Genomic DNA, 27,624 nt, shown 5'->3' with positions numbered 1-27,624 from the left:
TGTCCCTGCAGGACGGCGCCCGCCGTGCCGGTTCCCCGCGCATCCCGAGGCTCCCGGGGCCGCTCCATGTGGGGAACCGGACCGGGACCGCTCGGTCCCGCGCTGCGCTCCCGCCCGGACCGATAGGGGGCGCTGCTCCCTCCCGCCACAGCGCGCCCCCTGCCGTGCGGGCGGTCCGGGCAATGATTGACAGCTGTCAATCACCCCCCGAGCCAGCGCTCTGAGGCGGGGGGAGGGGGCTGAGCCGAAACCCCCCAAAACGGCACCAAAACGTGCGGGGGGGCCGCTCCCGGGGGGTGACCCCCGCCCCCTGCTCCCCCGGCCCCCGGCAGGGGGCGCTGTTGGGTGCGGTGCACGTGGGGCGGCGCTCGCTCTCCCGGGGTGAGGAGGGGTCGGTTGGTGAGGGGCGGTCCGGGGGCTGTGACCCCCCCCACAGACCCGCGGGACCAGAGCCATGGCGGAACCGCCACACCGGGACCGGCACCGGGACCGGGACCGGGACCGGGACCGGGATGGAGCCCCCGGGTCACTGCGGCTGCCCGGAGTACGGAGCGGGGGGAGGGCGGCTGGGGGAGGGGGCTGGGGGGGGTCACTTGTGGGGCTGGGGGTGAGCATGGGGTCACTTAGGGGGCTGCTGGGGGGCAGTGGGAGCTGGGAGTGAGCCGGGGGGGTCACTTGTAGGGGGGTGGTGAGGGCTGGTTGTGAGCTGGGGGGTCACTTTTGGGGCCATTGTGGGGCCGAGGGGTGGCTTGGGGTGAGTCTGGGGGGTGATGGGGACTGGAAGTGGGGGGGGGCTGGGGGTGAGCATGGGGTCACTTAGGGGGCTGCTGGGGGGGGGTCAGTGTGGGGCTCCTGAGGGGGTGCTCAGGGAGGGGGTTTTGGAGGGGCTGCTGCGGGGCCGGGGGATTTTTGGGGTTTTTTTTGGGGGGGGGAGGGGAGAGGTGTGTGTGTGTGTTTTGAGGCGCTCCCCCTGTCCCCAGGTACCGGTGACCTTTGAGGAGGTGGCGGTGGAGTTCAGCCGGGAGGAGTGGGATGGGCTGGAGGAGGGGCAGCGGGAGCTCTGCCGGGGGGTCCTGGAGGAGAACTACGAGATGCTGGTGTCCCTCTGTATGCTGCTTGTCCCTCTGTCTGTCCCTCTGTGTGCTGCTTGTCCCTCTGTGTGCTGCTTGTCCCTCTGTCTGTCCCTCTGTGTGCTCTTTGTCCCTCTCTGTGTCCTTCTGTGTGTGCTCCCTGTCCCTCTGTCCCTCTGTGTGTGCTCCTTGTCCCTCTGTCTGTCCCTCTGTATGCTGCTTGTCCCTCTGTCTGTCCCTCTGTATGCTGCTTGTCCCTCTGTCTGTCCCTCTGTGTGTGCTGCTTGTCCCTCTGTGTGTGCTCCTTGTCCCTCTGTCTGTCCTTCTGTGTGCTCCCTGCCACAGAACCTCACACCCCTCTCCCTCTCTCTCTCTCTCCAGGGGTTTATTTTCCACCTTTTTTGCCTTTCACTGGGATCTCCAGCCCTCAAACCACCTCTCAGTCCCCTCTGTCACTGCTGGGGGTTGGCAGGGAGCCCTCGGGGAGCTTCTGCTCCTGGGGAACTGGGACACTGGGGCCTCACCACAGAGATTCCTTCTTTCCATCACAGAAAACCCTCATTTCATCACCAAAATTCCTCATTCCATCATGGAAATTCCCTCGCAGAAGCTCCTCATTTAGTCACCAAAACTCCATCTTTCTGTCCCAGGAATCCTTCTTTCCTTCACAGGAATTTCTCACTTCATCACAGAAATTCCTCTTTCTATCACAGAACTTCCCTCATATAAATTCCTCATTTCATCACCTTAATTCCCTCTTTCCATCACCAAAATTCCCTTTTTCCTTCCCAGAAATTCCTCATTTCATCCTAGAAATTCTTCTTTCCCTCACTGAAGTTTCCTCACAGAGATTCCTAATTTCATCACCTAATTTCCATTTCTGCACAGAAATTCCTTTTTTCATCCCAGAAATCCCCCCTTCCCACCCAGACCCCTCCCTTCCCACCTCTCTTTGCCCTCCCCTGTTTCTCCTCTCTGGGGCAGACTTTGGGGTCTCTCCAGCCTGGGTTTCCAAACTCACCCCTGGGATGGGGCTTTCCAACAAATCCCCTTGGGTTCCATGGATCCTCGAGGTCTTCTCCATCCCAAACGATTCCCCACAGGGAATCCCCTCCCAGGGCCTCCTGCTCCTTGTGAACTCCTCCTGGTGCTGGGTGCTGGAGCACCTCACCCGTCCCTGTCCCCAGATGGTGACAAGGGGTGGCTGAGGTGCTGTCACCTTCCCTCTAATGTGGTCTCTTGCTCCTGAGCAGACTGTGCCCTGTTCAAGCCTGAGCTCCTGTCGAGGATGGAGAGAGGAGAAGAGCTGCTGGAGCCAGACCTGGAGGGAGCAGCAGTGTCCCCAGGGCCACCTCTGGGTGGGTGACATGGGGGCTCTTCCCCCCTGCACCATTGGTTTGGTGGGGAAAGAGCTTTGGGGTCACGGAGTCCAACCCTTCCCCCATCCCTGCCAGGGCCATCCCCAGCCCATGTCCCTCATCCCCACATCCCCAGGGGTTTCTCTGAAACCCCTCCAGGCATGATGGGGACTCCAGCCCTGCCCTGGGCAGCCTGGGCCAGGCCCTGACAACCCTTTCCAGGGAGAAATTCTTCCCCAGCTCCAACCTAAACCTCCCCTGGCACCACTTGAGTTGTGCCCAAAGTTCCTCTTGTCCCATCCCTTGTTCCTTGGGAGCAGAGCCCGACCCCCCTGGCTCCAACCTCCTCTCAGGGGGTTGCAGAGAGCCAGAAGGTCTCCCCTCAGCCTCCTCTGCTCCAGGATCAACACCCCCAGGGCCCTCAGCTGCTCCTCACAACTTCTCCAGACCCTTCTCCATCTTCTCCAGCCCCTCCTCCATGCTCTCCAGACCTTCTCCTTGTGCTCCAGACCCTTCCCCACCTCCATTCCCTTCTCTGCACACTCTCCAGACCCTCAATCTCCTTCTGCTCCTGGGGGGCCCAGAACTGACCCCAGGATTCCATCCCTGCCCCGCTCCTGCTGCCCACCCAGTGCTGGTACCAAAACCTGATCCTTTGCTTGGAGCCCCCTGGGCTGGGGGAGGGGTCCCAGCCCATGGCAGGGGTGGCACTGGATGGTCCTTTCAGGTCCTTTCCAACCCAAACCAGGCTGGGATTCTATAACCCTGGCTCCTGCCCCATGGCCCTGGGGGTGGGTGGGTGGGTGGGACAGTGCCCCCCCTGTGCTCACCCTCAGCTCCCAGATGGCTGCTGGTGAAGCCAAATGTCCCTCTGCTCCCCAGGGGATCCAACTCCTCCAGAACCAGGCTGTGGGAGCTGCTCCAGCCACGGGCTGCTGGAGAGGAAGACAAGGGAGCCTTGTGCTGGGAACTGCAGGGAGGAGGAGGAGGAGGAGGAGGAGGAAGAGGAAGAGGAGGAGGAGGAGGAGGAGGGGAGGCCCTGGGTGGTCCTAGTGCAGGGCAGTGCCCCTGGGTGGTCAGCAGAGCCCGCAGAGGCTGAGGACCCCGGGGCTGCCCCTGCCTCCCCCAGCACCACCACCCCTCCTGGTGAAGGCCTCGTCCCTCCTGCAGGCCCCAGCCCGCCAAGCCCAGCTCCTTCCTGGACTCTCTCCATGTGCCATCACGTAGAGCTGGACTGGAACTGGAGTCCATCACCACCTCCAGCGGCTGCAGGTACCTCCTCCAGCAGCTCCTCCAGGACACTTGGAGAGCAGCAGGAGGTTCCCACAGGGATCTCTGGGGCTCAGGGGGACCAAAAAGGGTCCTGGCAGTAAATCCTGTGCCAGCCTGGAAACCCTGAGGGATGAGGCATGGTGAGGGGTGGGCTTGGAATGACAAGTCCCCCTGTCCTACTGAGGTGACATTTGTCATCCCAAACAGCCCAGGGTGGCTGCAGGGATGAGCTGGAAGGAGGGAGCAGGGTTGAGATTGTCCCAGAAGGGGTGGGGAAGGAAATCCCTTGGGATTGTCCTCAAAACTCTGTGGAAGAGTGAGCTTTGGCTTCTGGAAACTTCCCAGGAGATGCTGAGGAGCTGGAGATCCCAATGGAAGTACTGGAAGAGGAGGTCACTGTGGAGAGGCCACCAGTGCCTGAAATGCCCTCAGAGGGTGGGAAGGAAGAGGAGGAGGAGGTGAAGGATTCAGGGAATGGTGCCCAGGATCTGGTGGCAGATGTTCCCAAAGAGCCAGGCAAGGAGGGGATCCAAGGTGCCTGCAGAGCTGTGGGAGATGGGGAGCAGCCCATGGAAGGTCCCCCCATGGACCAGGCTGCCCCCTGCCAGCCCAACTCCCCCGAGGAGAAATATTCCTGCTCCGTCTGCAGGAAGAACTTCCTGCTGGAGATCAACTTTGTCATCCACCAGCAGAGCCACGGGACACGGGTGCCCTACGTCTGCACCCACTGCAACCACCCCCTCATGCCCAAGAGGAAAATCTGTCACCACATCCAGGCACGAGTGGCCGAGGGGTTCTGCCCACCCGTGGGGAAAGAAGAGGAGGAGGAGGAAGGGGGGGAACACTCCTCCAGGGGGGCTCCGTGTCCTCCCTCCCAGCCCCAAACCTCCGTCGGGAACTGCGGGAAGGGCTGGAGGAAGAGGTTCAGGTCGAGGGGACACTTGGTGCCGCTGCCAGAGGAGGTGTTCCAGTGCAAGGAGTGCTCACAGAACTTCTCCAGCCTGGATTTCCTCGTCCTGCACAAGCAGCTCTGCCCCTGCTGTGAGACCACCACCTTCCCCTGGGCATCCCCCTCCCCACGGCACCCCCAGGCACAGCCCGGGCAGCGGCCCTACCAGTGCGGCATCTGCCAGAGAACCTTCAAGCTCCACAGCCACCTCACCTTCCACCAGAGAGCTCATCGGTAGTGGGGGGACCCCAAACACCCCCCGGGGTGCTGCTGGTGGCACCCGTCCCACCGTGGGCATGGGGGAGGGAAGGGGGGAGCAGGAGGGGTCCTGCTGGGGACAGGAGGATTCTCCTCAGGACAGGAGGGGTTTGTTCTCCTCAGGACAGGAGGGGTTTGTTGTCCTGAGGACAGGAGGGGTTTGTTCTTCTCAGGACAGGAGGGGTTTGTTGTCCTGAGGACAGGAGGGGTTTTCCTGAGGGCAGGAGGGGTCCTCCCGGGAATACGAGGACACTGTTGGGTCTCCTGCCAGGCGTGGGGTTGGGCAGGGGCTCCGGTTCTGGTTCAGGTCACTCCTTGTTCACTATCTCGGGTGGGGGTGGGCTGGTGGGGGAAGGACCCTTCCCCTGTCTGGAGAGCACCAATAGATGCTGTGGAAACCAGGATGCTTCCCGAGGCTGCGTGTGGCTTCCTCTGGATCCGGGGGGGGAGTGGGGTGAGGCTGTCCCTGGGGAGCACTGGGAATGCTGGGGGGGGTCCTCTGGGATCAACCATTTTGGGAGAACACTGGTGGGGTGCTGGGAGTGAAGCCTGAGGAGCACCCAGCGTGGAGGGGGAGTCATGGGCTCAGGGGCTGTCCCGGGATGGGAATGGGAGGGGGGTCCAGATGGGTCCGGGGGAGATGGGGGGGAGGGGGGGCACAGGGGGACATTGGGGGGGTCCTGGTGGGATGCCAGGAATGAAGCTGGAAGACCTGGTGAGGTCACGGGTGGGAGTAATGGGGCACAGGAGGCACCGTCCCGGGATGGGAATTGGGGCGGGGGTCCAGATGGGTCCGGGGGGGCCTAGGGGTGCCCGGGGGGGTCTGAGGGTGTCCGGGGAGGTTTGGGGGCAGAGGGGGGGGTCCCGGTGGGGTGCCAGGAGCGAAGGCGCCGGGGGGTTGGGGGGATGTTGTGCTGGGGTAAGGGGCCCGCTCCGGATCCCGCTGCGGGGATGAGGCCGGGGCTGGGGGGAGGGTCCCGGGGGGTCCCGGGGGTGTGAGGGGGCGGTGCCTCGGGCGGGCCGCCAGGGGGCGCTGTTGCGGGGAGGCGGCAGCGCGCGGCCATGTCCCGCTGGGGCTCCGCTCAGGTACGGGGGGGGCTGGGGGGGGCAGGGGGGAGGCTGGGGGGGGCGAGGGGAGAATGGGGGGGGCGGCGGCTCCCTTCACCCCCCCGCCCGCCTCACCGAGCGGACGGAGCCCCCTCCCCCCGCCTGCCGGGAGCGGCGGGGCCCGCCCGGGCCTTGCGCGGCGCTGAGTGCGGTCCCGTCCCGTCCCGTCCCCCCCAGCCCCGGGGCAGCCCCTGACGGAGCCTTCCCCCCCCCTCCCCAGGAACCCGAGTGGGGTCCCGAGCCCCTCCAGCCCCTCCAGCACCACGGACCCGACGGGGAGAAAGCGGCGGCCGTGCCCGAGATCACGTTATGGACCGTGGTGGCGGCCGTGCAGGCGGCGGAGAGGAAAGTGGAGTCCCAGGCCCTGAGGCTGCTGAGCTTGGAAGGGAGAACGGAGACGGCGGAGAAGAAAGTGTCCGGGCTGGAGAAAGCGGTGCTGGATTTTGGGAGCCGGCTGGAACGCAAATGGGCTGCCCTGGCTGCTCTGGTGCAGGAGAACACGCGGAGGTTGGAGCACGTCGAGAGGCAGCTCCAGCACCACAGCTGCTGGGCACCCAGGCCTGGGACTGGCACGGCTGGGGATGAGCCCAAGGTAACGGGGGAGAGCCCAGGGAATGGGGAAAGAGCCCCAGGTAACAGGGGATGAGCCCCAGGGAATGGGGAATGAGCCCAGGGAATGGGGGATGAGCTCCAGGTAACAAGGGATGAGCCCCAGGGGATGGGGGATGAGCCCAGGGAATGGGGGATGAGCCCCAGAAAATGGGGGACTAGCCCAAGGTAACGGGGGAGAGACCAGGGAATGGGTGATGAGCCCCAGGTAACAGGGGATGAGCTCCAGGTAACAGGGGATGAGCCCCAGGGAATGGGGGATGAGCCCAGGTAATGGGGCTGTGCCCAAGGTGGCAGATGGGGACACCCCAAGTAAGGGGCTGAGCCCTGAGGAGTGGGGATGCACCCAAGGTGACAAACAAAGAAACACCTCACCTAAGAGAGGTGTCCCCAGGGTGATGAGGACAAGGCCTGGGTAACAGGGATGTGCCTGGGGTGACAGGGACCAGCCCAGGTAACAGGGGTGTCCCCAAGGTGACAAACAGGAACCAGCCCCAGGTGACAGGGGTGTCCCCAAGGTGACAAACAGGGACCAGCCCCAGGTGATAGGGGTGTCCCCAAGGCAGTGATGAGCCCCAGGTGAGCCGTGGGGCAGGGGGCACCCCAAGGTGGCAGGCAGTGACACTCAGCTGCTCACTGCCCCATAGAAGAGGGGACCCAGAACCCCCCCACCCAAGGCATTTTCAGCCTTTGTTGTGCCCTCAGCGGGGTGGCACTTCCCACTGTGCTGCTCCCCTGGGGATGGGGGTCCTGCTGGGAGCTGCTGGGAGCTGCTGGGGTGCATCAGGAGAGGGATCCTGGGGGAGGGGAGGGGGCACAGGTGCCTTGATCTGCCCAGGGGAGGCAAGAGGCCAATGGGATCCTGGGGGCATCAGGAAAAGTGTGTCCAGCAGATCCAGGGAGGTTCTCCTCCCCCTCTGCTCTGCTCTGCCCTGGGGAGAGCACCCCTGGAATCCTGGCTCCAGTTTGGGGCTCCCCAGTTCCAGAGAGCCAGAGATCTACTGGAGAGAGGCCAAGGGAGAGCTGGGAGGGTGCTGAAGGGACTTGAGCATCTCTGGTGTGGAGAAAGAGTGAGAGCCCTGGGGCTGTTGAGGCTGGAGAAGAGAAGGCTGAGAGGGGATCTGCTGAATGTCCATCAAGAGCTGAGGGGTGGGGGGCAAGAGGAAGGGGCCAATCTCTGTTCAGTGGTGCCCAGGAATAGGACAGGGAATCCTGGGCTGAAGGGAGAACATGGGAAGTTCCAGCTGAAGCTGAGGAGAAACTTCTTGGCTGTGAGGGTGAGGGAGCCCTGGCCCAGGCTGCCCAGAGAGGTTCTGGAGTCTCCTTCTCTGGAGCCTTTCCAGCCCCCCCTGGATGTGTTCTGTGTGCCCTGCCCTGGGGGATCCTGCTGGGACAGGGCTGGCACTGGAGCAGCTCTGGAGCTCCCTTCCAGCCCTGAACTTTCTATGAAATCACTCCCTGGGTGACACAGCTGCTTCCCACCAGAGCTCCAGCCCCACACTGTGTTCCCCTTTCCTTTTGGGGTGGAGGAGATGGGAATGCCAGGATGGTGCCTGCTGTGGTTTCAGGTGCCTGCGTGTGAGGATGAGGGGTGCAGCCTGGCAGAGCAGGAGTGGGGCAGCATGCAGAGCCAGCAGAAGGAGCTCTACAGGATGGCCATGAAGGGGAATTCCGAGGCCGTGGCTGCTCTGGGTAAGGATCAGTCTGAGGATCACTCCTTCCTCACTGAAATCATTTCCCTGCTTCGGTGACACCAATCTCTGATGGTCCTGGGAGGGCTGAGCCCACAGCTCCTCCTGCTGTGCCACAGCAGCTCCTTTAATGGGGGATCTGGGGTGGTCCCCTCAGCTCCCCCAGCAGTTCCTAACACTGCTTCTCCCTCCCAGGGCCCGGGGATGTCAGTTCCAAACCTGCTCTGCTGCCACCAGCACAGGATGGGGAGGATTCGAGGACCCAGGGGCTGCTGGAGAAGGAAGAGGTCTCAGGGCACCTTGGTGATGGTGAGTCCTGGCATCATGGAACCATGGAATGGTGTGAGTTGGAAAGGACCCTGCAGCTCATCCCGTGTCACCCCTGCCCAGCAGGGACACCAGGAGGGGCCCCTCCACCTCCCCTCTCCCAGCTGCAAACCCTTCCCCCTCGCAGGCTCCCATCCCTCCAGGCCCTTGTCCCAAGTCCCTCCCCAGCTTTCCTGGAGCCCCTTCAGGCACTGGAAGGTGCTCTAAGGTCTCCCCATGGGATCCTTCTCTTCTCCAGCCTCAACACCCCCAACTCTCTCAGCCTGGCTCCAGAGCAGAGCTGCTCCAGCCCTCCCAGCAGCTCCAGGGCCTCCTCTGCACTGGCTCCAACAGCTCCGTGTCCTTCTGCTGCTGGGGACCCCAGAGCTGGACCCAGTGTGTGTCACAGCAGAGGCTGTGAATGAGCAGGACAAACTTTGAAGAGCAAATCTTGAAGCCTGACAGAGCCCCCTGTGACAAAGGAACAACATAGGGAGCCCTGGGGTGAGGGGTGGGTGGCTCTGCAGCTCAGCTCCTGCAGCAGACACTCCCTGCTGCTCCTGGGGGGTTTTGGTTTCATCCTTTCCCCCAGATCCACCCTCCTGCACTCTGCCATTCCTGACAAAATTCCCTCCAGGACAGAGGGCTCTGTGGCCTCGACTTTGCCCTCACAGTTCCTCAGGTTTTGGCTTCTTTACAGAATTGTTCTGGTTGGAACCTTTTCAGATCCCCGAGTCCAGCCAGTTCTGATTCTCAGCCCATCAGGTGTCCCCCAGGTCCAACAGAACCCCCGGCAGGCACCAGCACCCTCCCCACCTCCTGTGTCCTCAGCTTCAAACCTCTCTGCTCCCTTCCTGATGGGTGATCCCTGGTTCCTGTCACCAGTGTCCCTCAGCTCCTGTTGCAGCCCTGGGGTGGGACCCTGTCCCCTGCCCGTCCTGACTCGGTGTCTGCCAGCAGGGGACAGGATTGTCATCAAGACAGAGGAGCAGCAGCCCCCGGAGGAAGGAGCTGAGATCCTGGCCCTGCCCCAGGCCCCCTCGGGGAGGCTGCAGGAGGAGGAGGAGGTTCCCCTGAGCCAGCAGCAGCCCCTGGTGCCCTGGGAGGAGCAGAAGGCAGGAGGGGAGAGCCTGGGGGAGTTCTGCAAAGACAGCGCCGAGTTCAAGCCCGTGGTGGTGCCGGTGGAGGCTCAGCCTGTGCCGGGCCTGCCCTTCCCAACCGAGCAGGTCCTTGGCGTGGGGCTCGACCAGCCCTTCACCCTGCCCCAAGCCCTGCCACCAGGAGAAGTCCCCACGGCAGAGGTGACCTTGGAGGAGGAGGATGAGGACCCCCACGGCCTCCCCCTGGGCTGGAAGAGCATCCGGCTGACCCGGAACCTGGCCCGGCAGCAGCAGAGGCAGAGGAGGAGTGGTGCTGGTGCTGGTGCTGGTGCTGGTGCTGGTGCTGGTGGAGGTGCTGGCAGTGGTGCTGGTGGTGGTACTGGTGGATCCTTCATCTGCACGACGTGTGGGAAGAGCCTGGCTCACCACGCGGCGCTGCTGCGGCACCAGCGGCTGCACACGGGGGAGAGGCCCTACCAGTGCCCCACCTGCGGCAAAACCTTCAACGAGAAGTCCAACCTCAACAAGCACATCCGGATCCACACGGGGGAGCGGCCCTTCCGCTGCCCCTCCTGCGGCAAGGGCTTCACCCAGAAGCACCACATGCAGAAGCACCAGCACATCCACACCGCGCAGCGCCGCGGCACGGCCTGGCCCCCCCGCGCGGGCTGGCCCGACGCGCGGCTCTACCGCTGCATCGAGTGCGCCGAGATCTTCCCCCAGAAGTCCTCCCTGGAGGAGCACCAGCGCCGGCACACCCAGCAGAGACCCTTCCAGTGCTGGGGCTGCAGCAAGAGCTTCCGGCACCGACAGTCCCTCAACCACCACCAGAAGATCCACGCCCTGCCCGGCCCCCCGGCTCCCGGCGTCGCCGGCGTCACCGGCAGACCCAAGCTCTGACCCGGGACGGCCCCCGGGCCCGGGCAAGGGAAGGGGCCGCGTCCCCCCCGCCTGCTCTGCCGTGAGGGGACACGCCACGGGCTGGGGGCACCGCCGCGGCGCTGCTGGCACCGACACGGAGCTCGCCACAAGGCTCTGGGGAAGGCGGCACCAGGGTAGGGTTCTCCACGATGCCGTGTGGCTGGTGGCACCACTGTGGGACTTGTGACACCATTGTGGGGCTGGTGGCACCACTGTGGGACTTGTGACACCACTGTGGGGCTGGTGGCACTATTGTGAGGCTGGTGGCACCACTGTGGCACTTGTGACACCACTGTGGGACTGGTGGCACTATTGTGGGACTTGTGGCACCACTGTGGGGCTCTCCACAGCACAGAGGGTCTTGTGGTACCACCATGGGGCTGGTTGCACCAACATAGGGCTCTCCAAAATGTTGTGGAGTTGGTGGTACCACCACGGGGCTCTCCACAGTGCCATAGGGCTGGTGACATCACTGTAGGGCTGGTGGCACCAACACAGAGCTCTCCACAATGCTCTGGGGCTTTTGGCACCAAAGTAGGGTTCACCACAGTGCCATGAGGCTGGTGTCACCACCGTGGGTATTGTGGTACCACTGCAGGGCTCAAGGCCATGAGGCTGCTGGCACCACCATGGGGCTGGTGGCACCACCATGGGGCTGGTGGCTCCAATGTGGGGCTGGTGACTTTAATGTGAGCCTCTCCACCATGCCACGAAGCTTCTGGCACCACCACGGGGCTGTCGTCCCCAGCAGGAGCAGCAGCGTGGGTGTCACTCAGGACTTTTTGTCCCCAGGGTGTGGAGGGGGCAGGGGTGTCCCGGGGGCTGTGCTGTGGGCAGCAGCTGGGCTCAGACTCTGGATAAAAACCTGGGCTGAGGAGGTCTCCTGGCGTGTGGCTTCTTGGGGGGGACACACGGCACCATGGTGCTGCCCCATCTCCCCTGGGGGCAGCCACCCCGTGTCCCCAGTGTCCCCTGCAGCCCCACAGGAACGTGGGAGCTCCCAACCCCGTGGGGGGTCTGGCACCCCGGGGCCTTTCCCAGTCCCCTCTGTCCCTCACTGTCCCCTCTCAGAGGGTTTTGGGGCCCTCCTGACCATGGGGTTGGGATTGTGTGGGGCAGGGCCAGGCCCCGGGATGTCCCCAGCCCCCTTTGTCCCCACACCCAGCACAGTTCTGTGGGGCCCAGGAACCCAAATCCTCTGGGGTGAGGGAACCATCCCCTGGGGCAGTGCTCGTGTCCCCCCAGCCTGGGGGAGCACGGGTGACAATCCCAGGGTGATGGTGACAATCGTGGGGACTCAGGGGGTGACACCACAGCCCCAGTCTCCCACACCCCCCAGGGGCAGCAGCCACGCTGGCTGAGGACACCTCGGTGGCTTTGGTGGCCAAGCTGGCTCTGGGGGGGCCCAGTGCAGGAACTGGGAGGTACTGGGAGGCCTCCAGTCAGGCCTGGAGGGGGAGGGGACCTGAGACACCCTGGGGGCTTCTCCAGACCAAAGCTTTGTTGTGAGCAGCCCCAGGGGGCTCCCCCAGCAGAAACACCCCCCCTGCCCCCCCCCCCCCCCCCCGAGTCACTGGGAGCAACTGGGATCTCCCCCCGGGCAGGGTCAGTGCAGCTTGGTCACTACCGAGTGTCACCATGGTGCTGTCCCCGTGTCCTGTGGGGTGTGGCAGTGGGTGACACCATCCCTCTGGGGACACGGGGCTGTTCCCCCTCCCACTCTCACCACTGTCACCAGTGTCACCACCACTGCCACCCAGCGTGGGGGTCCTGGCCCACTCTGGACAGGAACTGAGTGGGAAGGAGCCCGGAGGAGCAGTGGGGACACCACCCATGTCCCCAAGGAGCAGCTCTGACCCCACTGTCCCCTCCTCGGGTGGGACAGGGAGGTGGTGGGGGTGACACCGGGGGTGACACCAGGACACAGCGTGGATGTGTCCGGGGAGCCCAGCAGAACTCCAGCAGGGATCAGGAATGAAACAATGGGATCAGCAAAATGGTTCCTTGCCCCAGAGGGACTCGGGGATTTCATCAAACAAAACTCCGTGGGAAAAACCAAACGAAAACCACCTGAAAAAAACCTGAAGTGTGGGGTCCCCCCCACGGGGTCCCCAGGAGTGGGTCCTGCTCCCTGCACCCCGTTTGTGCCTCCAAACCACACACATGGGGCTGGCACCATGGAGGTTTGGTGGCCCTGGGGACAGCAGAACCTCCCCTGGCCCCGCTCTCCCCCCTCCCCCCGTGTCTGAGGTAGGTGGTCCCAGAACTTTGCCTTCCATGGGATCAGTTATAGGGGCTGGCTCCAGGAGATGATTCCCAGCTTGGAGCTTCCAGCCAGGGTGGGGGCAGAGGGGATGGTCCAGGGGTGATCCGACCCGGGAAGAGTTCCTGAAGTGGCTCCATCTGTGCAGGGTGCTGCTGGGGAACCCAGCCGCCTGGCTGGTTCCAGTTCCAGTGGTTCCACCTCCAGTGGTTTCAGTTCCAGGTGGTTCCAGGTCTGGGTGATCCCAGGTCTGGGTGGTTCCGGGTCTGGGTGTGGGTGAGGGAAGGACCTGGGGCAACACCCACGGTGCCCTCAGGAGTGGGGAAAATATAAATTGTGTTTGGATTTGTCCTACAAATGTCGGGGTGCCAGGTTGGGGGTGTTCCAGGGGGTGTTCAGGCCCGTGGTCAGCGTGTGGTGGGTGGGTGTCCAGCAGGGTGGGGGTGAGCAGGGGTGGGGGGCTCTCCCAAGGTGCCCATCGTGTTCCCTTCACCCACTGCCTTGGTCGAGAAACTTTGTCTGTGATTTGCTCCTGGGGAGCCCCTCCAGGCTGCTTTCCCCAGCTGGGTCCTGCCCTCTTCACCACGGGATTGGGGTCCCAGCCACGCAGGGACAGGGACAGGGACAGGGACAGGAGCAGGGGCAGCTCCGCATCAGCCAGCAGGCACCGGAGCCTGAGGAATGGTTAAAAGCATTTTGGGTCACTGGAGGCTTCAGCAGTTGGGGCTCTGGGGTGGCATCCAAGCTCTGACTTCCTTCTGCTCCTCAGGACAGCTCCTCAAACACAGCAGATGGTTCAAGTGCAAAAAAGAACCCAGGGGGAGGCTGTCCCGGGGCCTCTCGGGGGATCACGAAGCCGTGGGGCTGTCACTTCTCCACCATCCTGCTCAGCACGGCCCTGGTGCCCAGCCTGACCACGGGCTGGATGTCCCTGCCAGCCCAGGGCTTCTCCAGAGCCTCTCCCAGCTGGGGAGGTCCCTCCAGCACCGCGTTGGCCGTGGTGGCCGCGGCGGGGCTGACGTTTCGCTCCGACGCCTGCGCCGGGGAGCGCGGGACCTGAGCCCCGGGGGGATCCTGGGGCTGAGCCGGGGAGGGGGGGGCAGGGGGCCCGGGGGGGACCCCCAGAGCTTTCTGTCGCTCGTGGATCTTCTGGTGGCGCCGGAGGTGGGTCCCACGGGTGAAGCATTTCTTGCAGGTGCCGCAGACGTGGGGCCGGCCCCGCGCGTGGGACCGGAGGTGCCGCTGCAGGGAGTGGCTGCAGGAGAAGGATTTTTTGCACTGGGTGCATCTCCACGGGGATCTGAGGCTCTGCTGCCTGGAAACGCAGCCCCCGGCCGGGCTCCCTCTGTCCCGTGGCTCCTCCTTGGCCAGGCCCAGCCAGGCCCCCCTGGCCCCCCCCGGGTTCTGGGGACACGAAGTCCCACACGGGTTCCTCCTGGGCCGGACCCTCAGCTCGGGGTGGACGTTGCCCCAGACCTTGGCCCCCAAGGCTCTGTCCTTGACGTGGATGCCCTGGTGAAGGTCGAGGTGGCGTTTGTCGGCGAAGCTGATCTCGCAGAGGCTGCACTCGTAGGGCCCCTCCTTGGCGTGGCTGCGCTGGTGGATGATCAGGTTGATCTTCAGGCGGAAGCGCTTCCCGCACTCGGTGCAGGGGTGCGACCACTCCCGCACGTACCCCCGCCGGCAGCCGCCCCCCAGCAAGCTGCTGCTCTCACCCCTGCTCGGCCTCCTCCTGCTCTTGGCCTTGCCCTGCTCGCCCCTGGGGCACTTCTGCAGCTCTGGGACTGACGAGGAGGAGGAGGAGGAGGAGGAGGAGGAGGGTGCAGAACCCTCCCCTAAGGCCTCGGCTTCCTCTTCCTGCTTCACCCGCACGTTCTCTGGAGCTCCCTCCTCTGCTGCTCCGTTCTCCAGTGGAGAAGCTTCCTCTGGAAGGGAACAACACAGCCCGGGTCACCCCTGTTCCTGGGCCAAACCCACCCTGTGCCCACCCCCAGCAAATCCCTGCTTCGTGTGCCAAAGCCCAGCCTGAGTCTGTCAGCAGAGAGCACAGAGGGAACCTTGGTGTTACACCAAAAGAGGGGAGACTGAGGTGAGAGGTGAGGTCAGGTTTAGGTCACAGGTTACATTTAGGTTACTTTTAGGTTAGGTTTAGGTTAGAGATGAGGAAAACCATTCTTTCCCAAAATTAGCTCCTGGAAGGTGTCCAGAGCAGCCACTGAAATGCTCAGAGGGCTGAGCAGCTCCCTGGGAAGCCAGGCTGAGGGATTGGGGTTGTTCAGCCTGGAGAAGAGGAGGCTCCCAGGTGAGCTCAGAGCAACCTTCCAATATCTGAAGGGGCTCCAAGAAAGCTGGGGGAGGGCTTTGGACACGGGGGGGTAGGGAGAGGACAAGGGAGATGGGTTAAAACTGGAAGAGGGGAGATTGAGGTTGGAGATGGGGGAGAAATGCTTGAATTTGAGGGTGCTGAGCCCCTGGGTGCCCAGGTTGCCCAAGGAAGCTGTGGCTGCCCCATCCCTGGCAGTGTTGAAGGTTGGATGGGGCTTGGAGCCCCCTGGGCTGGGGGAGGGGTCCCTGACCACGCAGGATTTGGGTGATATTTGAGGTCCCTTCCAACCCAAACCATTCCATGTTCTATGAAATCCAAACCCAAGCACTGTTCCACTGACTGAGGTGAAAATCACCTCAATCCCCACCCAAACCCGGGCACCAGACACCAACCTGGAGCCAGCTGGATCTGGGAAGCTGCAGGAGCCACCACAGCATCCTGAGCAACCCAGTGTGATCCCAGGGGGTGCTGATCTGGGCGGAACCAGGCTGTGGTACCACCAGAGCCAGGGCCACAAAGGGACCCAACCACCAGAATCCTGACACCAGTGATGGTGACAATGTGTAGGAGGAAAAAATGGTCACTGAGTGATGGGCTCTTGGTTCTGTCACACTTGAGGCTCTGTCTGTCCCCCTCAGCTGGCCTGAGCCGTGCCCAGAACCAGAACCAGAACCGTGCTCTGAGCCCCTGGATGAGGAACTTGCTCTGTGCACCAAGCACCACGGGAGCCTCTGGGGGTCACCCACACCCCCCTGACCCCAGCACCAGGAACCCAACTGCAGCCTTGTGCTGCCCACTGGGGTGACAGCACCACAGGACATGGGGGGCTGGGGAGGAGCTTTGGGGTCACTGAGTCCAACCCTGACCCCACCCCCAGCCCATGTCCCTCATCCCCACATCTCCAGGGCTCTGAAACCCCTCCAGGGATGATGGGGACTCCAGCCCTGCCCTGGGCAGCCTGGGCCAGGCCCTGACAACCCTTTCCAGGGAGAAATTCTTCCCCAGCTCCAACCTAAACCTCCCCTGGCACCACTTGAGTTGTGCCCAAAGTTCCTCTTGTCCCATCCCTTGTTCCTTGGGAGCAGAGCCCGACCCCCCCTGGCTCCAACCTCCTCTCAGGGGGTTGCAGAGAGCCAGAAGGTCTCCCCTCAGCCTCCTCTGCTCCAGGATCAGCACCCCCAGGGCCCTCAGCTGCTCCTGGGCAGAGCTCTGCTCCAGACCCTTCACTGAACACCCTCTCCTGTACTGGTGATACAAGAGAGTTCTGGAACTTTCTCCTCCCTCCCCACCTCACACAGTTCCCAGCTGGGACCCTCAGGAGGTTCCTCACCTGCCTCAGACACCTCTGGGTCTGGTTCCACCTCTGCCCTGGGCTGATCCTCCGTGCCCAGGTTCTCTGTTTGTGGCTCCAGGGATGTGTTTGTCCCCGGGCTGGGGAGTTCTGTGCAGGGAAAAGAGCAGAGCAGGTTCCAGCAGAGCCCCCACCTCCTGCTGGGGGGTGCAGGGAGCAGAGAGGCCAAGGCAGAGCTCAGCCCACGGGGTGCTGTGCCAGGGAGCTTTGGGGTGGGGGGGCAGCATTAGGTTGAGTGTTGATGTCCCCCCATGATCCCAAAGGTCCTTTCCCACCCAAACCCATTCTGTGGTTCTGTGGAGAGGGTGGGAGGTGTTGGGAGGGACCTGAGGGACCACAAGGACCAAAAGCAGAAGGGTTGGGAGTCACTGAGCTGCTGCCACCTCTGCAGAGCAACCTCCCCAGTGCTGGAGCCCTCAGGAGCCCCCCCCGAGCACCACCCCCTGCAGGAGCCCTCCAAGACCCCCCCTGAAGGAACAGAGCCCCCAGGGCTGCCCCTGCCACCCCCTGACTCACCTCTGCCAGCAGCCAAGGGACCTTCTCCCAGAGCCTCCTCCTGCTGCTTCGTCTCCTCGGGTGCCTGAGGTGGCTTCTGGGTGTCAGGGACATCTGTCTGGGGGGGGTCCTGTCTGTGCTGGGGCTCTGGGGGGGGGGGTCCTGTCACCAGCCTGGGGGTCTCTCTCAGGAGGCTCCTGATCACCCGGGACCCGTGGGTGCTGCCTGTCTGAGCTCCCCTCCCGTGGGGGCTCCTCAGCATCTCCCACTCCTCTGCCTGGGTCCTCCTCAGCCCCCCCGGGCAGGGGGCACTCAGCTGGGGGCAGAGCACAGAGGGCTTGGTCAGGGGGTGGCAGCCCCAGCAGGGACATGGGGACACTGCTGCTCCCGTGGGCAGGACCTGGGCCACCAGCACAGCCCCGGGACACAGCCCCGAGGGACAGAACCTGAGCCCAAGGACAGGGACAGCTCTGGGGGACTGAAACCCCCCTGTGGGGCTGGGAGGGTTTCTGGGAGGGGAAGGATGGAGACTGCCCCCGACCCCCCAGTAACCCCCATCCCCCCCACCTCTCCTGGGGCTCCTCCTCTCCCCTGCAGAGGGGAGCTCTGGATCCCAGCCCTGCCCACACTTTCCCTCCTCCCACTGCAGGTCCCCAAATTCCTCACTTCCCAGCACTTCCCCCCCAGGTGAGGAGTGCTGGGAGGTCCCAGAGCTCACAGACACCCCCAGGTGAGGAGGGATGGACAAACCCCACACAAAGAGGGGTCCCACAGCTCTGTCCCACCCCCCTGACAGCTTTTCTCTGCTTTTCTCCACGGGACTCAAACTGAGCCCAGCGTGACCCTTCCTCTGGGAAAGCTCCAAAGGGTGAAAGCTGAAGCTGGAGCAAAGCCTCAGAGCTGCTGAGTGCTGCAGAGGACACTGCTGGGAAGAGAGCTCCTAAAAAAGCCAAGGTGGGAGCTGCACCCCCCTGACTTACCCCTGGGAGTCTCCATGGGGACTTCACCCTCTCCCACACCTTCTTCCACCTCCTTTGTCTCTCCTGCTCCCTGGGGGGGCTCCTGACCACCTCCCACTCGTGTCCAGGGGTCCTCCTGCCCCTCTCTGAGGCAGAGCTCTTCATCCCTCTCCATCCTGCAGAGGATCTCGGGCTTGGACACGGCGTAGTCTGCTCAGGGGGGAGGGCAGTGGGGTGATCAGCATCCTGTCAGGGTCAGTGTCCCCTCTGTCCCCAGCAGGGACACGTGGACACCTTGTCCATGCTCCAACAGGAACCATGGAGCTGCTGCCCTGGCCCTGCAGCAGGACCTGGACCACAGCACAGCTCCAGAGAAGATCCAAGGGACAGGCCCTGAACTCAGCTCTCCACAGAAAAATGAAAATTCTTTCATGTTTCCCTCCCCCCTCAGCTTTGGCAGGGAGCTGGGGAGCATTTCTGCTCTGCTCAGGCACAGGAAGCCTCCTGCCCCACAGCACCAGAGGGCCCTGGGAGGAGCAGTTTTACTCTGTCCCTGCAGTGTGAGGAGAAAAGGGAAATCTCAGCTGCAGGAGCTGCCAGGGCCAAGGAACAGGAACATTGGGGAATATTTTGGAGCCTAAACCACCCCAGCACACGCTTGGTGTCCTGAGAGCCAGGGAATGTGATCGGGTGGGTTCCTAGTGGGGTGGGTGGGGGGGTCTCTGCTGCTCAGGGTGCAGTTATCAGACCCCCCCAGGTAACTCCTGAACCCCCACGGTGCTTCCCTGACCCGGGGATCCTTCCTGTGGTGCTGGGGAGGGGACGTTCTGTCATTCCTGACACGAATCCCTCCTTACCCAGGGAGATGAGGGTCTCGTAGTTGCCCCTCATCACAGCCCTGTACAGGTCCTTCTGCCAGTGCTCCAGCCTCTCCCACTCCTGCTCGTTGAAGTACACGGAGATGTCATCGAATGTCACCGGCACCTGGAAGGACACAGCCCCCACCGGCTGACCCCAGCGAGCAGCCAGGGCTCAGCTCGGGGCTCAGAGGTGGCCACAGCTCCAGCACTTCCCAAGCCCCTGCCCCAAAGGCTCCCGGGGGACGGCTCGGAGCCCCTCACCTTGGGGACCTCTCCCCGGGAGCCGGGGGGCAGCCTCAGGATCCAGAAGTTCCTGTTCTTCAGGAGGTTCTCCACGTTGTCCAGGCGCTGCTGGAGGTGGCCATAGTCCTGCAGGAGGTTGCCCAGGGCAGCCAGGTTGCTGCCCAGCTCCCCGACCAGGTTCTCACAGGCCAGCAGCCTCCGTTCTGCCCTCTCTGTCCTGCTCCTCAGCTCCTGCAGCTCCTGCCCCGCCGTGGCCCGCGCTGCCCTGCGCCTGGGGGTGCCCGAGTCCTTGGGGGGGGACAGAGGAGGGGGTCAGGGACTCGGGGCCCGGGACCCCCTCGTGGGGCCACCCCACGCCACGCGACCCGCAGGGAACTGCCAGCCCCCCCCCCCCCCCCAACCCCATCCCCTGGGCAGCCCCCCAGCCCCAAACCTCCAGGGGACCCCCCCAGCCCCACCGCCCCCAGGACCAGATCCCCTGGGGGCCTCTCCCACTCCCCACACGGGAAATCCCCTCAGGCCCTGGAGACAGCACCCCCGAGAAGCCCCCCCCCCACAGCTCCCCCCCACAGCCCCCTCCCCACAGCCCCCTCTCCACAGCCCCCTCCCCACCTACCCCCCTGACCCCCCCCCGGTTCCCCAGGACCCCTGGGAGACCCCCGGGACCCCCACTCCCGCCACCCCCCTGCACCTGCACCCATGTGGGTGCATCCCCCCACCTCTGGGGTCCCCCCAGCCCCCCCTCCCCTCACCCGGCACCCTCGGGGCTTTCCCACAACCCCATTCCCCAGTTCCCCCGGGCCGCGGGTTCGGCGGGGCCGCCGCCGCCGCTGGGACCGGGTCAGAGCCCTCCCGCCGCCCCGTGCTGCCTGCAGGCCCCGGTTCGGTTCGGTTCGGTTCGGCGCTGACCTGCGGGGGGTTCCGGCGGGACATGGCCGACACCACCGACACCGGCCCCGCGCGCCCTGCCGCAGCGCGCTCCGCCGGGGCGCCAGGGGGCGCTGTCTGCGCGGGAGGGGCCTGGGATATGGCGCCCCCTGGCGGGCGGGAGGACGCGGGGCAGGGACCGGCGGTGACGTCCCCGCTACGGACCCCGGGACGGGCACCCCCCACGGTACCCCCTGTGACCCCCCCTGTGACCCCTCCCGGTACCCCCTGTGCCCCCCGGTGCCCCCGGGTCCATCTCTGCTCCCCAGCGGTGCTGTGGGACCGTGTGGCTCAGCCCCGAGGTGCCCACCCGGGGCTCTCAGCACCCTCCTGACCGACTGCTGCAGCCCAGTACAGACCAGTGGCTCCCAGTATGGTCTGTGTGGGACGTGGGGAGCCGCTGTCCCGGAACCCTCCATCCCCACCGCTCCCCTCCCCGCAGCCCCCCCACCTCTATTTCAGTTTTTCGTCCTCATTAACACCCGTGAACCGCAGCGCGGACCCCCCCGGACCTCCCTCAGAACCCCCCGGACCTCCCTCAGAACCCTCCGGACCCCCCCAGTCCCTCCACACCCTCGCCCTTCTCCTCGCTGCCTTTATTTGCTGCCGGGGGGGGTGGGGGAGGGCACCCAGAAGCATTTTGGGGGTGCGGAGGGGGGAGGGGGGTCCCAGGTCCCCCCACGGCTGCCTCAGGGCTGGGGGAGCACGGGGGGGTCCCGCAGCATGGCCCGGGGGGGCCGGGACCCCCGGCTGCGTCCTGGTGTGGGGCTGTGTCCTGGTGCTCCTCGTGGGGACACCTGCAAGAGATGGGGGACAGGGCTGGGGGGGACAGGGCTGGGGGGGACAGGGCTGGGGGTGACAGGGCTGGGGGGACATGGGGGGGACAGGGCTGGAGGGGACAGGGCTGGGGGTGACAGGGCTGGGGGGACATGGGGGGGACAGGGCTGGGGGGGACAGGGCTGGGGGGACATGGGGGGGACAGGGCTGGAGGGGACAGGGCTGGGGGGGACATGGGGGGGACAGGGCTGGAGGGGACAGGGCTGGGGGGACATGGGGGGGACAGGGCTGGAGGGGACAGGGCTGGGGGGACATGGGGGGGACAGGGCTGGAGGGGACAGGGCTGGGGGGACATGGGGGGGACAGGGCTGGAGGGGACAGGGCTGGGGGGGACATGGGTGGGGAACCTGCCAGGACCTGCTGGTGACAAGAGGGGGTGTGTGACAAGGGTGGGGGTGTCATGGGGGGAGTGACGTGGGTGCAGATGGCAACGTGGGGGTGACAAGGCTGGGGGTGACAAGGGGGTGGTGACAAGGGGGGGGAAAGGGGGAGGTGACAAAGAGGGGGTGACATGGTGGGGTTGGCATGGTGGGGGATGGCAAGGGGGGGTCACAGGGCTGGGGGAGACAATGGGGGGTGACACGGTGGGGTGGGGGGTGGCAAGGGGGGGTGACAAGGAGGGGATGACATGGGTGGTGGGTGACATGGCACGGGGTGACAAGGGGGGTGACATGGCGGGGGGTGACCTGTCCGGTGGTGCCACCGCCGTCTCCGTACGCACCCTCCCTCCCTGCTCCTCCTCCTCCTCCCCGTCCTGGGACCGTGACCCCCACTCCTGCAGGGACAGAGGGGGGGACAGAGGGGGTGGGGAGGTGCGGGGGACACCGGGGAGGGGGTGTCCCAGGGTGGGGTGGCCATGTCCTCACCTCGCTCAGGACAGAGAAGCACCCGGAGCAGGGGCTGTGGGGCCACCGCCGCCCCCCGCCCGGGGGTCCCTGCAAGGGGGGGTGGGGGTTACGGGTCCGGTTTGGGGCTGCGCTTTGGCTGCCTCCTGCTCCCCCCCCCCCCCCCCACCTCCTCCGCCTCTCCCCAGCTCCCTTATTCCCCCTTTTCCCCCCTCTCCACCCAGGACCAACCTCTGCCCCCCCCCCACCTTCCTGGGGTCTCCCGGGTGGGCTGGGGCCATGGCCAGCAGGCTCAGGGCCAAGGCACAGAGCAGCCCCCGCCTCATGCTGCTGCTGCCCGGACCTTGTCCCCTGATGTCACCGTCCCCCTGCGGCCACTGCCAGAGCTGTCACCCGGGAGGGGATGGGACATGGCCGGGGATGTCCTCCAGGTGCCACCATCACCCTGGGGAGACCCTGAGGCCATCGGGGGGGGGGTTCTGTGTCCCCCGTGAGCTCCTGGAAGGTGTCCAGAGCAGCCACTGAAATGCTCAGAGGGCTGAGCAGCTCCCTGGGAAGCCAGGCTGAGGGATTGGGGTTGTTCAGCCTGGAGAAGAGGAGGCTCCCAGGTGAGCTCAGAGCAACCTTCCAATATCTGAAGGGGCTCCAAGAAAGCTGGGGGAGGGCTTTGGACATGGGGGGGTAGGGAGAGGAGAAGGGAAATGGGTTAAAACTTGGAGAGAAAGGGGAGATTGAGGTTGGAGATGGGGAAGGAATTCTTGAATTTGAGGGTGCTGAGCCCCTGGGTGCCCAGGTTGCCCAAGGAAGCTGTGGCTGCCCCATCCCTGGCAGTGTTGAAGGTTGGATGGGGCTTGGAGCCCCCTGGGCTGGGGGAGGGGTCCCTGACCATGGCAGGGGGGGCACTGGGGGGGATTTAAGGTCCTTGCAACCCAAATCTCTCTGGGATTCTATGGAGGTGCCACCCCAAGCCTGGGGGCTGTGGGGACATCCAGGGAATCCCGGGGTGAGCCCCCCACAAACCTCCCCATCCCAGGGCTGTGCTGGGGGGCACAGGGGACACTGAGGCCTTGGGGACACCGAGGGGACACCTGGGCCCTTGGGGACACCCCCACCCCGGGGGGTTCCTTATGGTGGGCACAGGGCTGCCAGAGCCACCCACGCTTTAGCCACCAGCCCTGGTGTCCCGGCTGTGGTGTGGCTCTGGGTGTCCCCTGTCCCCTCTCAAGGACAGATGTCCCCTGTTGTGTCACCCGTGGTCACTGTCACCACCTGCCAGATCGGGCTGTGGCAGAGGTTGATGGGGACAGTGTTTTGGTGTCACCACCATGGTGTGGGACCACCATGGGACAACAGACCTGGTCACCAGCCACTGCAGGAGCTCAGGGCCACCATGGCCACCAAGCTGGTCACTTGGTGGCCCATCCCAGCCAGTGGGGTGGTGGCACAGTCAGCTTGGTGCCAGTGTCACTGTCACTTCTGCTGCAATGCCACCAAACCATGGCCTGAGGTGACAATGGGGGTGCAGGGCTTGGGTTGGGGGGGACACCCCCCCCCCGGTGCTGTTCCTGCTCCCTGGGCTGGTTCCTGCAGGTTTGGGTCAGTGTGGGACAGATCCTGATGGGGGGGGAAGGTGTGAGTGTCCTTGGAAGGGGGGGACATTGTCACCGGGGGGGGGGGCGTGGCCAGGGGGTGACCAGGGTGGGGGGTCCTGGGGAGGTAAATGAGGAGGGGGCAGTGATGCCGGGGGGGTCGCTAAAGGAGGGGGGGAAAATGGGGGGGGGGGGGGCGCAAATGATTGGGGGAGGGGGGAGATGCTGCCGGGGGGGGTCAATGGCAAGTGGGGGGGGAAGGTGATGCCAGGGGGGCTACTGGGGGGGGGATGGGGGGGATGCTGGGGGATGAATGATATGGAGAAGGGGGGCAGATGCTGGAGGGGGGTGCTGGGGGTGTTTCGGGGGGGTAAATGCCAAGGGGGGGTGGGTGATGCTGGGGGGGAGTTGCTGGAGGTGGGGGGTGCTGGGGCGGAATGGGGGATGCCGGGGGGGGGTCAGTGGTTGGGGGGGGATGCCGGGGGTGTGTGGTGTTACCGGGGGTAGGGAAGATGCTGGGGGGGGGGGGGGGTGATGCCGCTGGTCCCCCCCGGGCGGAGCCGCGGTGACGGTGGCGGGCGGGTCCGGTTCCGTCAGCGGGCGGGGCCGGTTCCGTCAGCGGGCGGGGCCGTCGGGAGGCGGTGGCGGCGGCTCGGACAGGTCAGAACCGGGGAGGGGGTAACGGGACCCCCGGGATGGGGCTGGCGGGGGGGACATCGAGACCGTTCGGGACCAGCACCGGGGTACGTACGGGCGGCTCGGCCCCGCTCGGCTGGGTTCGGTTAGGCTCGGCTCGGTTCGACTCGGCCTCCTTCACCCCTTTCTCGGGCCCATTCGGTTCCGGTGATCCCGGCCCCAGCAGGGTCCTCCCAGGGGCTTCCCCCGGTGCTGCAAGCCGGGGGTGCTGGGCGCACTCTGAGGGGGTCGGTGGTACCGGCACGGCCCGGTCCAACCCCTTCCCGGAGGTGCCGGGAGCTGCAGCTCTCCCTCTCTGCACTCCCCAGGGATGCCGGAGCCCTGAGCAGGGGGGTGGTCACCCGTGATGGAGCTGGAGCCACCCGTGATGGAGCTGGAGCCACCCGCGAAGAAGGATCTGGTGTCCCCCGTGACAGAATTGGCGGCTCCCACGAGGGATCTGGCGTCACCCACCAGCGAGAGTCCCTTCTCCGAAGGTTTGGGGGACGAGAAGGTTCTGGTGATCCACAGCCAGGAGGCGGAGGAGGAGGTGGAGAAGGAGTTCAAGTGCATCCTCTGCGGGGCCCGGTTCGGGCAGCAGCCCAGCCTGGCCCGGCACCAGAAGCACCACGCGGGCGAGCGCGCGTTCATCTGCGCGGAGTGCGGGAAAGGCTTCAGCCTCAAGCACAACCTCATCATCCACCAGCGCACCCACACCGGGGAGCGGCCCTACCAGTGCGGGGTCTGCCAGAAGAGCTTCAGCCTGAAGCAGAACCTCCTGACCCACCAGCGCACCCACACCGGGGAGAAGCCTTTCCCCTGCCCGCGCTGTGCCCGCCGCTTCCGCGAGCGCCGCTTCCTCCTCAGCCACCAACGCACCCACGAGGCCCGGCCCGGCCCGGCCGAACCCCGCGGAACCGCCCCGGGACCCTTCGCCTGCGACCGCTGCGGGAAATGCTCCGGGTGCCGGGGCGGGCGGGGCTGCGGCGAAGCCCACGGTCCCGCAGGGTCCCCGCGGCTGCCCCGGCGCGGCCGCGCCTCCCGCGACCCCTTCCAGTGCCCGCAGTGTGCCCAGAGCTTCTCCCGCAAGCTCGACCTCGCCGCCCACCAGCGCACCCACGGGGCCCAGAACGCCCTCACGTGAGCCCCCTCTCTCCCTCCCTCCCTCCACGCGGGTCCCTCCCGGCTGCTCGACCCCCGCCCCTCGCTCCCCCTCCCACCCTCAGGAATCCGGTCCCGGGGAAGTTGGGGGTCCCCCGGGGTTTGGGGCCGCGGGATGTCCCGAGGTGCCGGCGGCCCCGGCTTGGCCTGGGACCCCCCCCGCTCGCAGACCTCCCGCCCCGGGGCGTCCTCCCCGTGGGGTTTTCCTCCTGACGGTCACGCACCTCGAGCCGCCCTCGTGGTTCCCCCGTGCCCGGCACCGCGGCCTCGTGCTGCAGCGTAACCCCCCCCGGACCGGGACAGAGACCCCCGAGGAGGAGGAGGAGGAGCAGGAGCCGGGAGGTCTCCCCAGGACATCCCCAAGTGTCCCCTGCCCGGTGGTGACCTCTGCGGAGCCGCAGCCCCACACCCACCCGGGCAGGGGGGAGCAGGGAGGCTCCAGAGACAGAAACCAAACGCCCCCCGAGGGTGGTGGGCACGGAACGTCCCCCCCGGCAGGCGGGAGGGGGCTGCACCCCTGCGGATGGGCAGAGCCCCCCACCCAGGCTGAGGAGGAGGGGGAGGCATCGAGGGGCACCCGAGGGGTTGGGGTGGTGGGGAAGGGAGGTGACAATGGTGACACTGAACCCGAGCCCGAGGGCTGGTGCAAACCAGCGGTGTCCCCAAGGATGTCCCCAGCGATGTCCCCTGCCCAGCAGCTTCCCCTGGGCTCCAGCACCCGTGGGTGGGAAGCGAAGCCCCCGTGCCGCCCCCTCCCCACCACCCCCCCCCGCTTTCTGTGCCGCCCCGTGGAGGCTCTGCCCGCTCTGTCATCAAAGGAATGGAAAGGTCCCGGGTCTGCATCTCACTGGGAGTGGGGGGCACAGGGGAAAGGGGTCCCTGGGGTCTCTGGGACCCTGTGGCCCTCAGCCTCCGGAGCTGCTGGATCCTTGGGATCCCTTCATCCCAGGGTCACAACGTCCCTGACGTCCCCACATCTCCTGGGGATCCCTGTGCCTCAGGTCCCAATGTCCCTGACACCCGGTGTCCTGTCCCAAAGTCTTGGCTTCCAGTGTCCCTGGATCTTGCTGTTAAAAAACCAAAAAAATGGTTAAAAATGTGGCTGGTGGCCAGGCCCAGGGAGCTGTGTTAAATGGAGATCAACCCAGAGGGTGGCTTGTCACCCGTGCTGTCCCCAGGGCTCAGTTTTGAGGCTGATCTTGTTCAATATCAATAATCTCAAGGAGGGGACTGAGAGATTCCTCAGTTTGCAGATGACACCAACCTGGGGGGAGTGTTGGATCTGCTTGAGGGTGGGAAGGGTTCAAAGAGGGATCTGGAGAGGTTGGATCCATGGGGTGAGGTTTGAAAAAGAGAAAGATCCTGACAGGATCAACTCCTGTAAGGAGAGGAGATCAGGCCAAGCTGTTTGTGTGAATTTACTTTATGTAGAATTAAAACTTGTAATATATGTTAATGAATTTGTATTCATAACCAGTAAAATTCAGGGTTAAACTGAGAAAGAAGTGAACAAAGCAGCTGAGACGTGTCATTTTCCACTAGAACAATGTAACCAAACACAAGGCCAGGACGGGATTAGCTTCTGTCTCGAAGATAATTAAAAGTGTAGGTCTTGTTCTTAAAACAAGGCACTGCCAAGGCCATTGAGGCGCCAACTGGGCACCAAAGAATGTGAACATCTTCACATGAAGGACATAAAGGATGCCACCACCAACAGATAAGAAGAAAGTTATGGATAGGGTCTGATATTGCCTTGTAACAATATAATGAAGTCACCAAAAATTGAGAAGGTAACGATGTTGTAACCTCCCCTTTTACTGTATAAACACCCCAACCCTTTCCCTTAACCCTTGGAACTCTTTGTCCAGTGAGAGCTGGGAGTTCCCCGGATCCGTAAATAAAAACCTTTGCTGTTTAAAGGCTTAAAACTCTGTCTCTAAGCAGTTTTATTAGGCCTTTTGTTCTGGAGAGGATGGATCCATGGGGGGAGGTTCTGGACTGGATGGATCCATGGGGGGAGGTTCTGGACAGGACGGATCCATGGGGGGAGGTTCTGGAGGGGGATCTGGACAGGATGGATCCATGGGGGGAGGTTCTGGACAGGATGGATCCGTGGGGGGAGGTTCTGGACAGGATGGATCCATGGGGGGAGGTTCTGGACAGGATGGATCCATGGGGGGAGCTCAGGTCTCTGAGGTTCCCCCAGGCCAAGGGCTGGGTCCTGCCCTGGGGTCACCCCAAGCCCAGGCACTGCTCCAGCCTTGGGGCAGAGCAGCTGCAAAGTGCCCCGGGGGAAAAGGCCCTGGGGGGGTTGGGTGACACCCAGCTGAACAGGAGCTCAGGGTGTGCCCAGGTGGCCAAGGTGGCCACCAGCATCCTGGCTGGGACCAGCACTGGGGTGGGCAGCAGGAGCAGGGCAGGGATGGTCCTGGGAATGGAAAGAATTTCTCCC

General features: G+C 64.7%; 3 protein-coding genes across 5 annotated transcripts; 1 reads left to right on the top strand and 2 right to left on the bottom strand.

Moving 5' to 3' along the window:
* Positions 1 to 439: 439 nt before the first annotated feature.
* Positions 440 to 27,100, top strand: LOC139793751 (zinc finger protein 316-like). Its single transcript, XM_071738689.1, has 13 exons — positions 440 to 544; positions 981 to 1,126; positions 3,599 to 3,651; positions 4,046 to 4,506; positions 6,349 to 6,606; positions 8,192 to 8,315; positions 8,510 to 8,623; positions 9,578 to 10,615; positions 13,674 to 14,549; positions 19,930 to 20,252; positions 20,335 to 20,436; positions 21,972 to 22,178; positions 24,358 to 27,100. Exons 1-13 carry the CDS (start codon positions 455 to 457, stop codon positions 25,153 to 25,155), a joined length of 4,590 nt encoding a protein of 1,529 aa, XP_071594790.1. The 5' UTR covers positions 440 to 454; the 3' UTR covers positions 25,156 to 27,100.
* ZNF467 (zinc finger protein 467) lies at positions 12,630 to 20,202 on the bottom strand. Of its 2 annotated transcripts, XM_071734463.1 has the most exons (8): positions 20,048 to 20,202; positions 19,157 to 19,426; positions 18,893 to 19,019; positions 18,057 to 18,245; positions 17,098 to 17,392; positions 16,561 to 16,671; positions 14,620 to 14,829; positions 12,630 to 14,500 (listed from the first exon to the last, which is right to left on the bottom strand). In XM_071734463.1, exons 4-8 carry the CDS (start codon positions 18,198 to 18,200, stop codon positions 13,701 to 13,703), a joined length of 1,560 nt encoding a protein of 519 aa, XP_071590564.1. In that variant the 5' UTR covers positions 18,201 to 18,245; positions 18,893 to 19,019; positions 19,157 to 19,426; positions 20,048 to 20,202; the 3' UTR covers positions 12,630 to 13,700. The 2 variants fall into 2 exon arrangements, with proteins under 2 accessions (XP_071590564.1, XP_071590563.1); XM_071734462.1 differs by having other exon boundaries at positions 12,630 to 14,829; positions 20,048 to 20,200.
* LOC139791931 (cuticle collagen 40-like) lies at positions 20,573 to 22,152 on the bottom strand. Of its 2 annotated transcripts, none has more exons than XM_071734472.1 (4): positions 21,996 to 22,152; positions 21,769 to 21,837; positions 21,589 to 21,677; positions 20,573 to 20,862 (listed from the first exon to the last, which is right to left on the bottom strand). In XM_071734472.1, exons 1-4 carry the CDS (start codon positions 22,071 to 22,073, stop codon positions 20,604 to 20,606), a joined length of 495 nt encoding a protein of 164 aa, XP_071590573.1. In that variant the 5' UTR covers positions 22,074 to 22,152; the 3' UTR covers positions 20,573 to 20,603. The 2 variants fall into 2 exon arrangements, with proteins under 2 accessions (XP_071590573.1, XP_071590574.1); XM_071734473.1 differs by having other exon boundaries at positions 20,647 to 20,862; positions 21,624 to 21,677.
* Positions 27,101 to 27,624: the final 524 nt, after the last annotated feature.

The sequence above is a fragment of the Heliangelus exortis genome, chromosome 2 (assembly GCF_036169615.1).
Source record: "Heliangelus exortis chromosome 2, bHelExo1.hap1, whole genome shotgun sequence".
In the NCBI taxonomy this organism is placed as follows: domain Eukaryota; kingdom Metazoa; phylum Chordata; class Aves; order Apodiformes; family Trochilidae; genus Heliangelus; species Heliangelus exortis.
Note: the sequence above shows the minus strand (reverse complement) of the source record. Positions and strands in the feature narration are given on the sequence as shown.

Bases quoted from the DNA above. Each gene is read 5' to 3' on its own strand.
- LOC139793751 (XM_071738689.1), top strand. From the start codon at position 455: ATGGCGGAACCGCCACACCGGGACCGGCACCGGGACCGGGACCGGGAC. The intron at 545-980 runs GTACGGAGCGGG...CCCTGTCCCCAG, and splicing joins GGTCACTGCGGCTGCCCGGA to GTACCGGTGACCTTTGAGGA. The intron at 20,253-20,334 runs GTACCCCCTGTG...TCTGCTCCCCAG, and splicing joins CGGGACGGGCACCCCCCACG to CGGTGCTGTGGGACCGTGTG.
- ZNF467 (XM_071734462.1), bottom strand. From the start codon at position 18,200: ATGAAGAGCTCTGCCTCAGAGAGGGGCAGGAGGACCCCTGGACACGAG. The intron at 17,393-18,056 runs GTAAGTCAGGGG...CTCTGCCCCCAG, and splicing joins CCCCATGGAGACTCCCAGGG to CTGAGTGCCCCCTGCCCGGG. The intron at 14,830-16,560 runs GTGAGGAACCTC...GTTCCCTTCCAG, and splicing joins CCCAGAGGTGTCTGAGGCAG to AGGAAGCTTCTCCACTGGAG.
- LOC139791931 (XM_071734472.1), bottom strand. From the start codon at position 22,073: ATGAGGCGGGGGCTGCTCTGTGCCTTGGCCCTGAGCCTGCTGGCCATG. The intron at 21,838-21,995 runs GTGGGGGGGGGG...CCCCCCTTGCAG, and splicing joins ACCCGGGAGACCCCAGGAAG to GGACCCCCGGGCGGGGGGCG. The intron at 20,863-21,588 runs GTCACCCCCCGC...CATCTCTTGCAG, and splicing joins GCGGTGGCACCACCGGACAG to GTGTCCCCACGAGGAGCACC.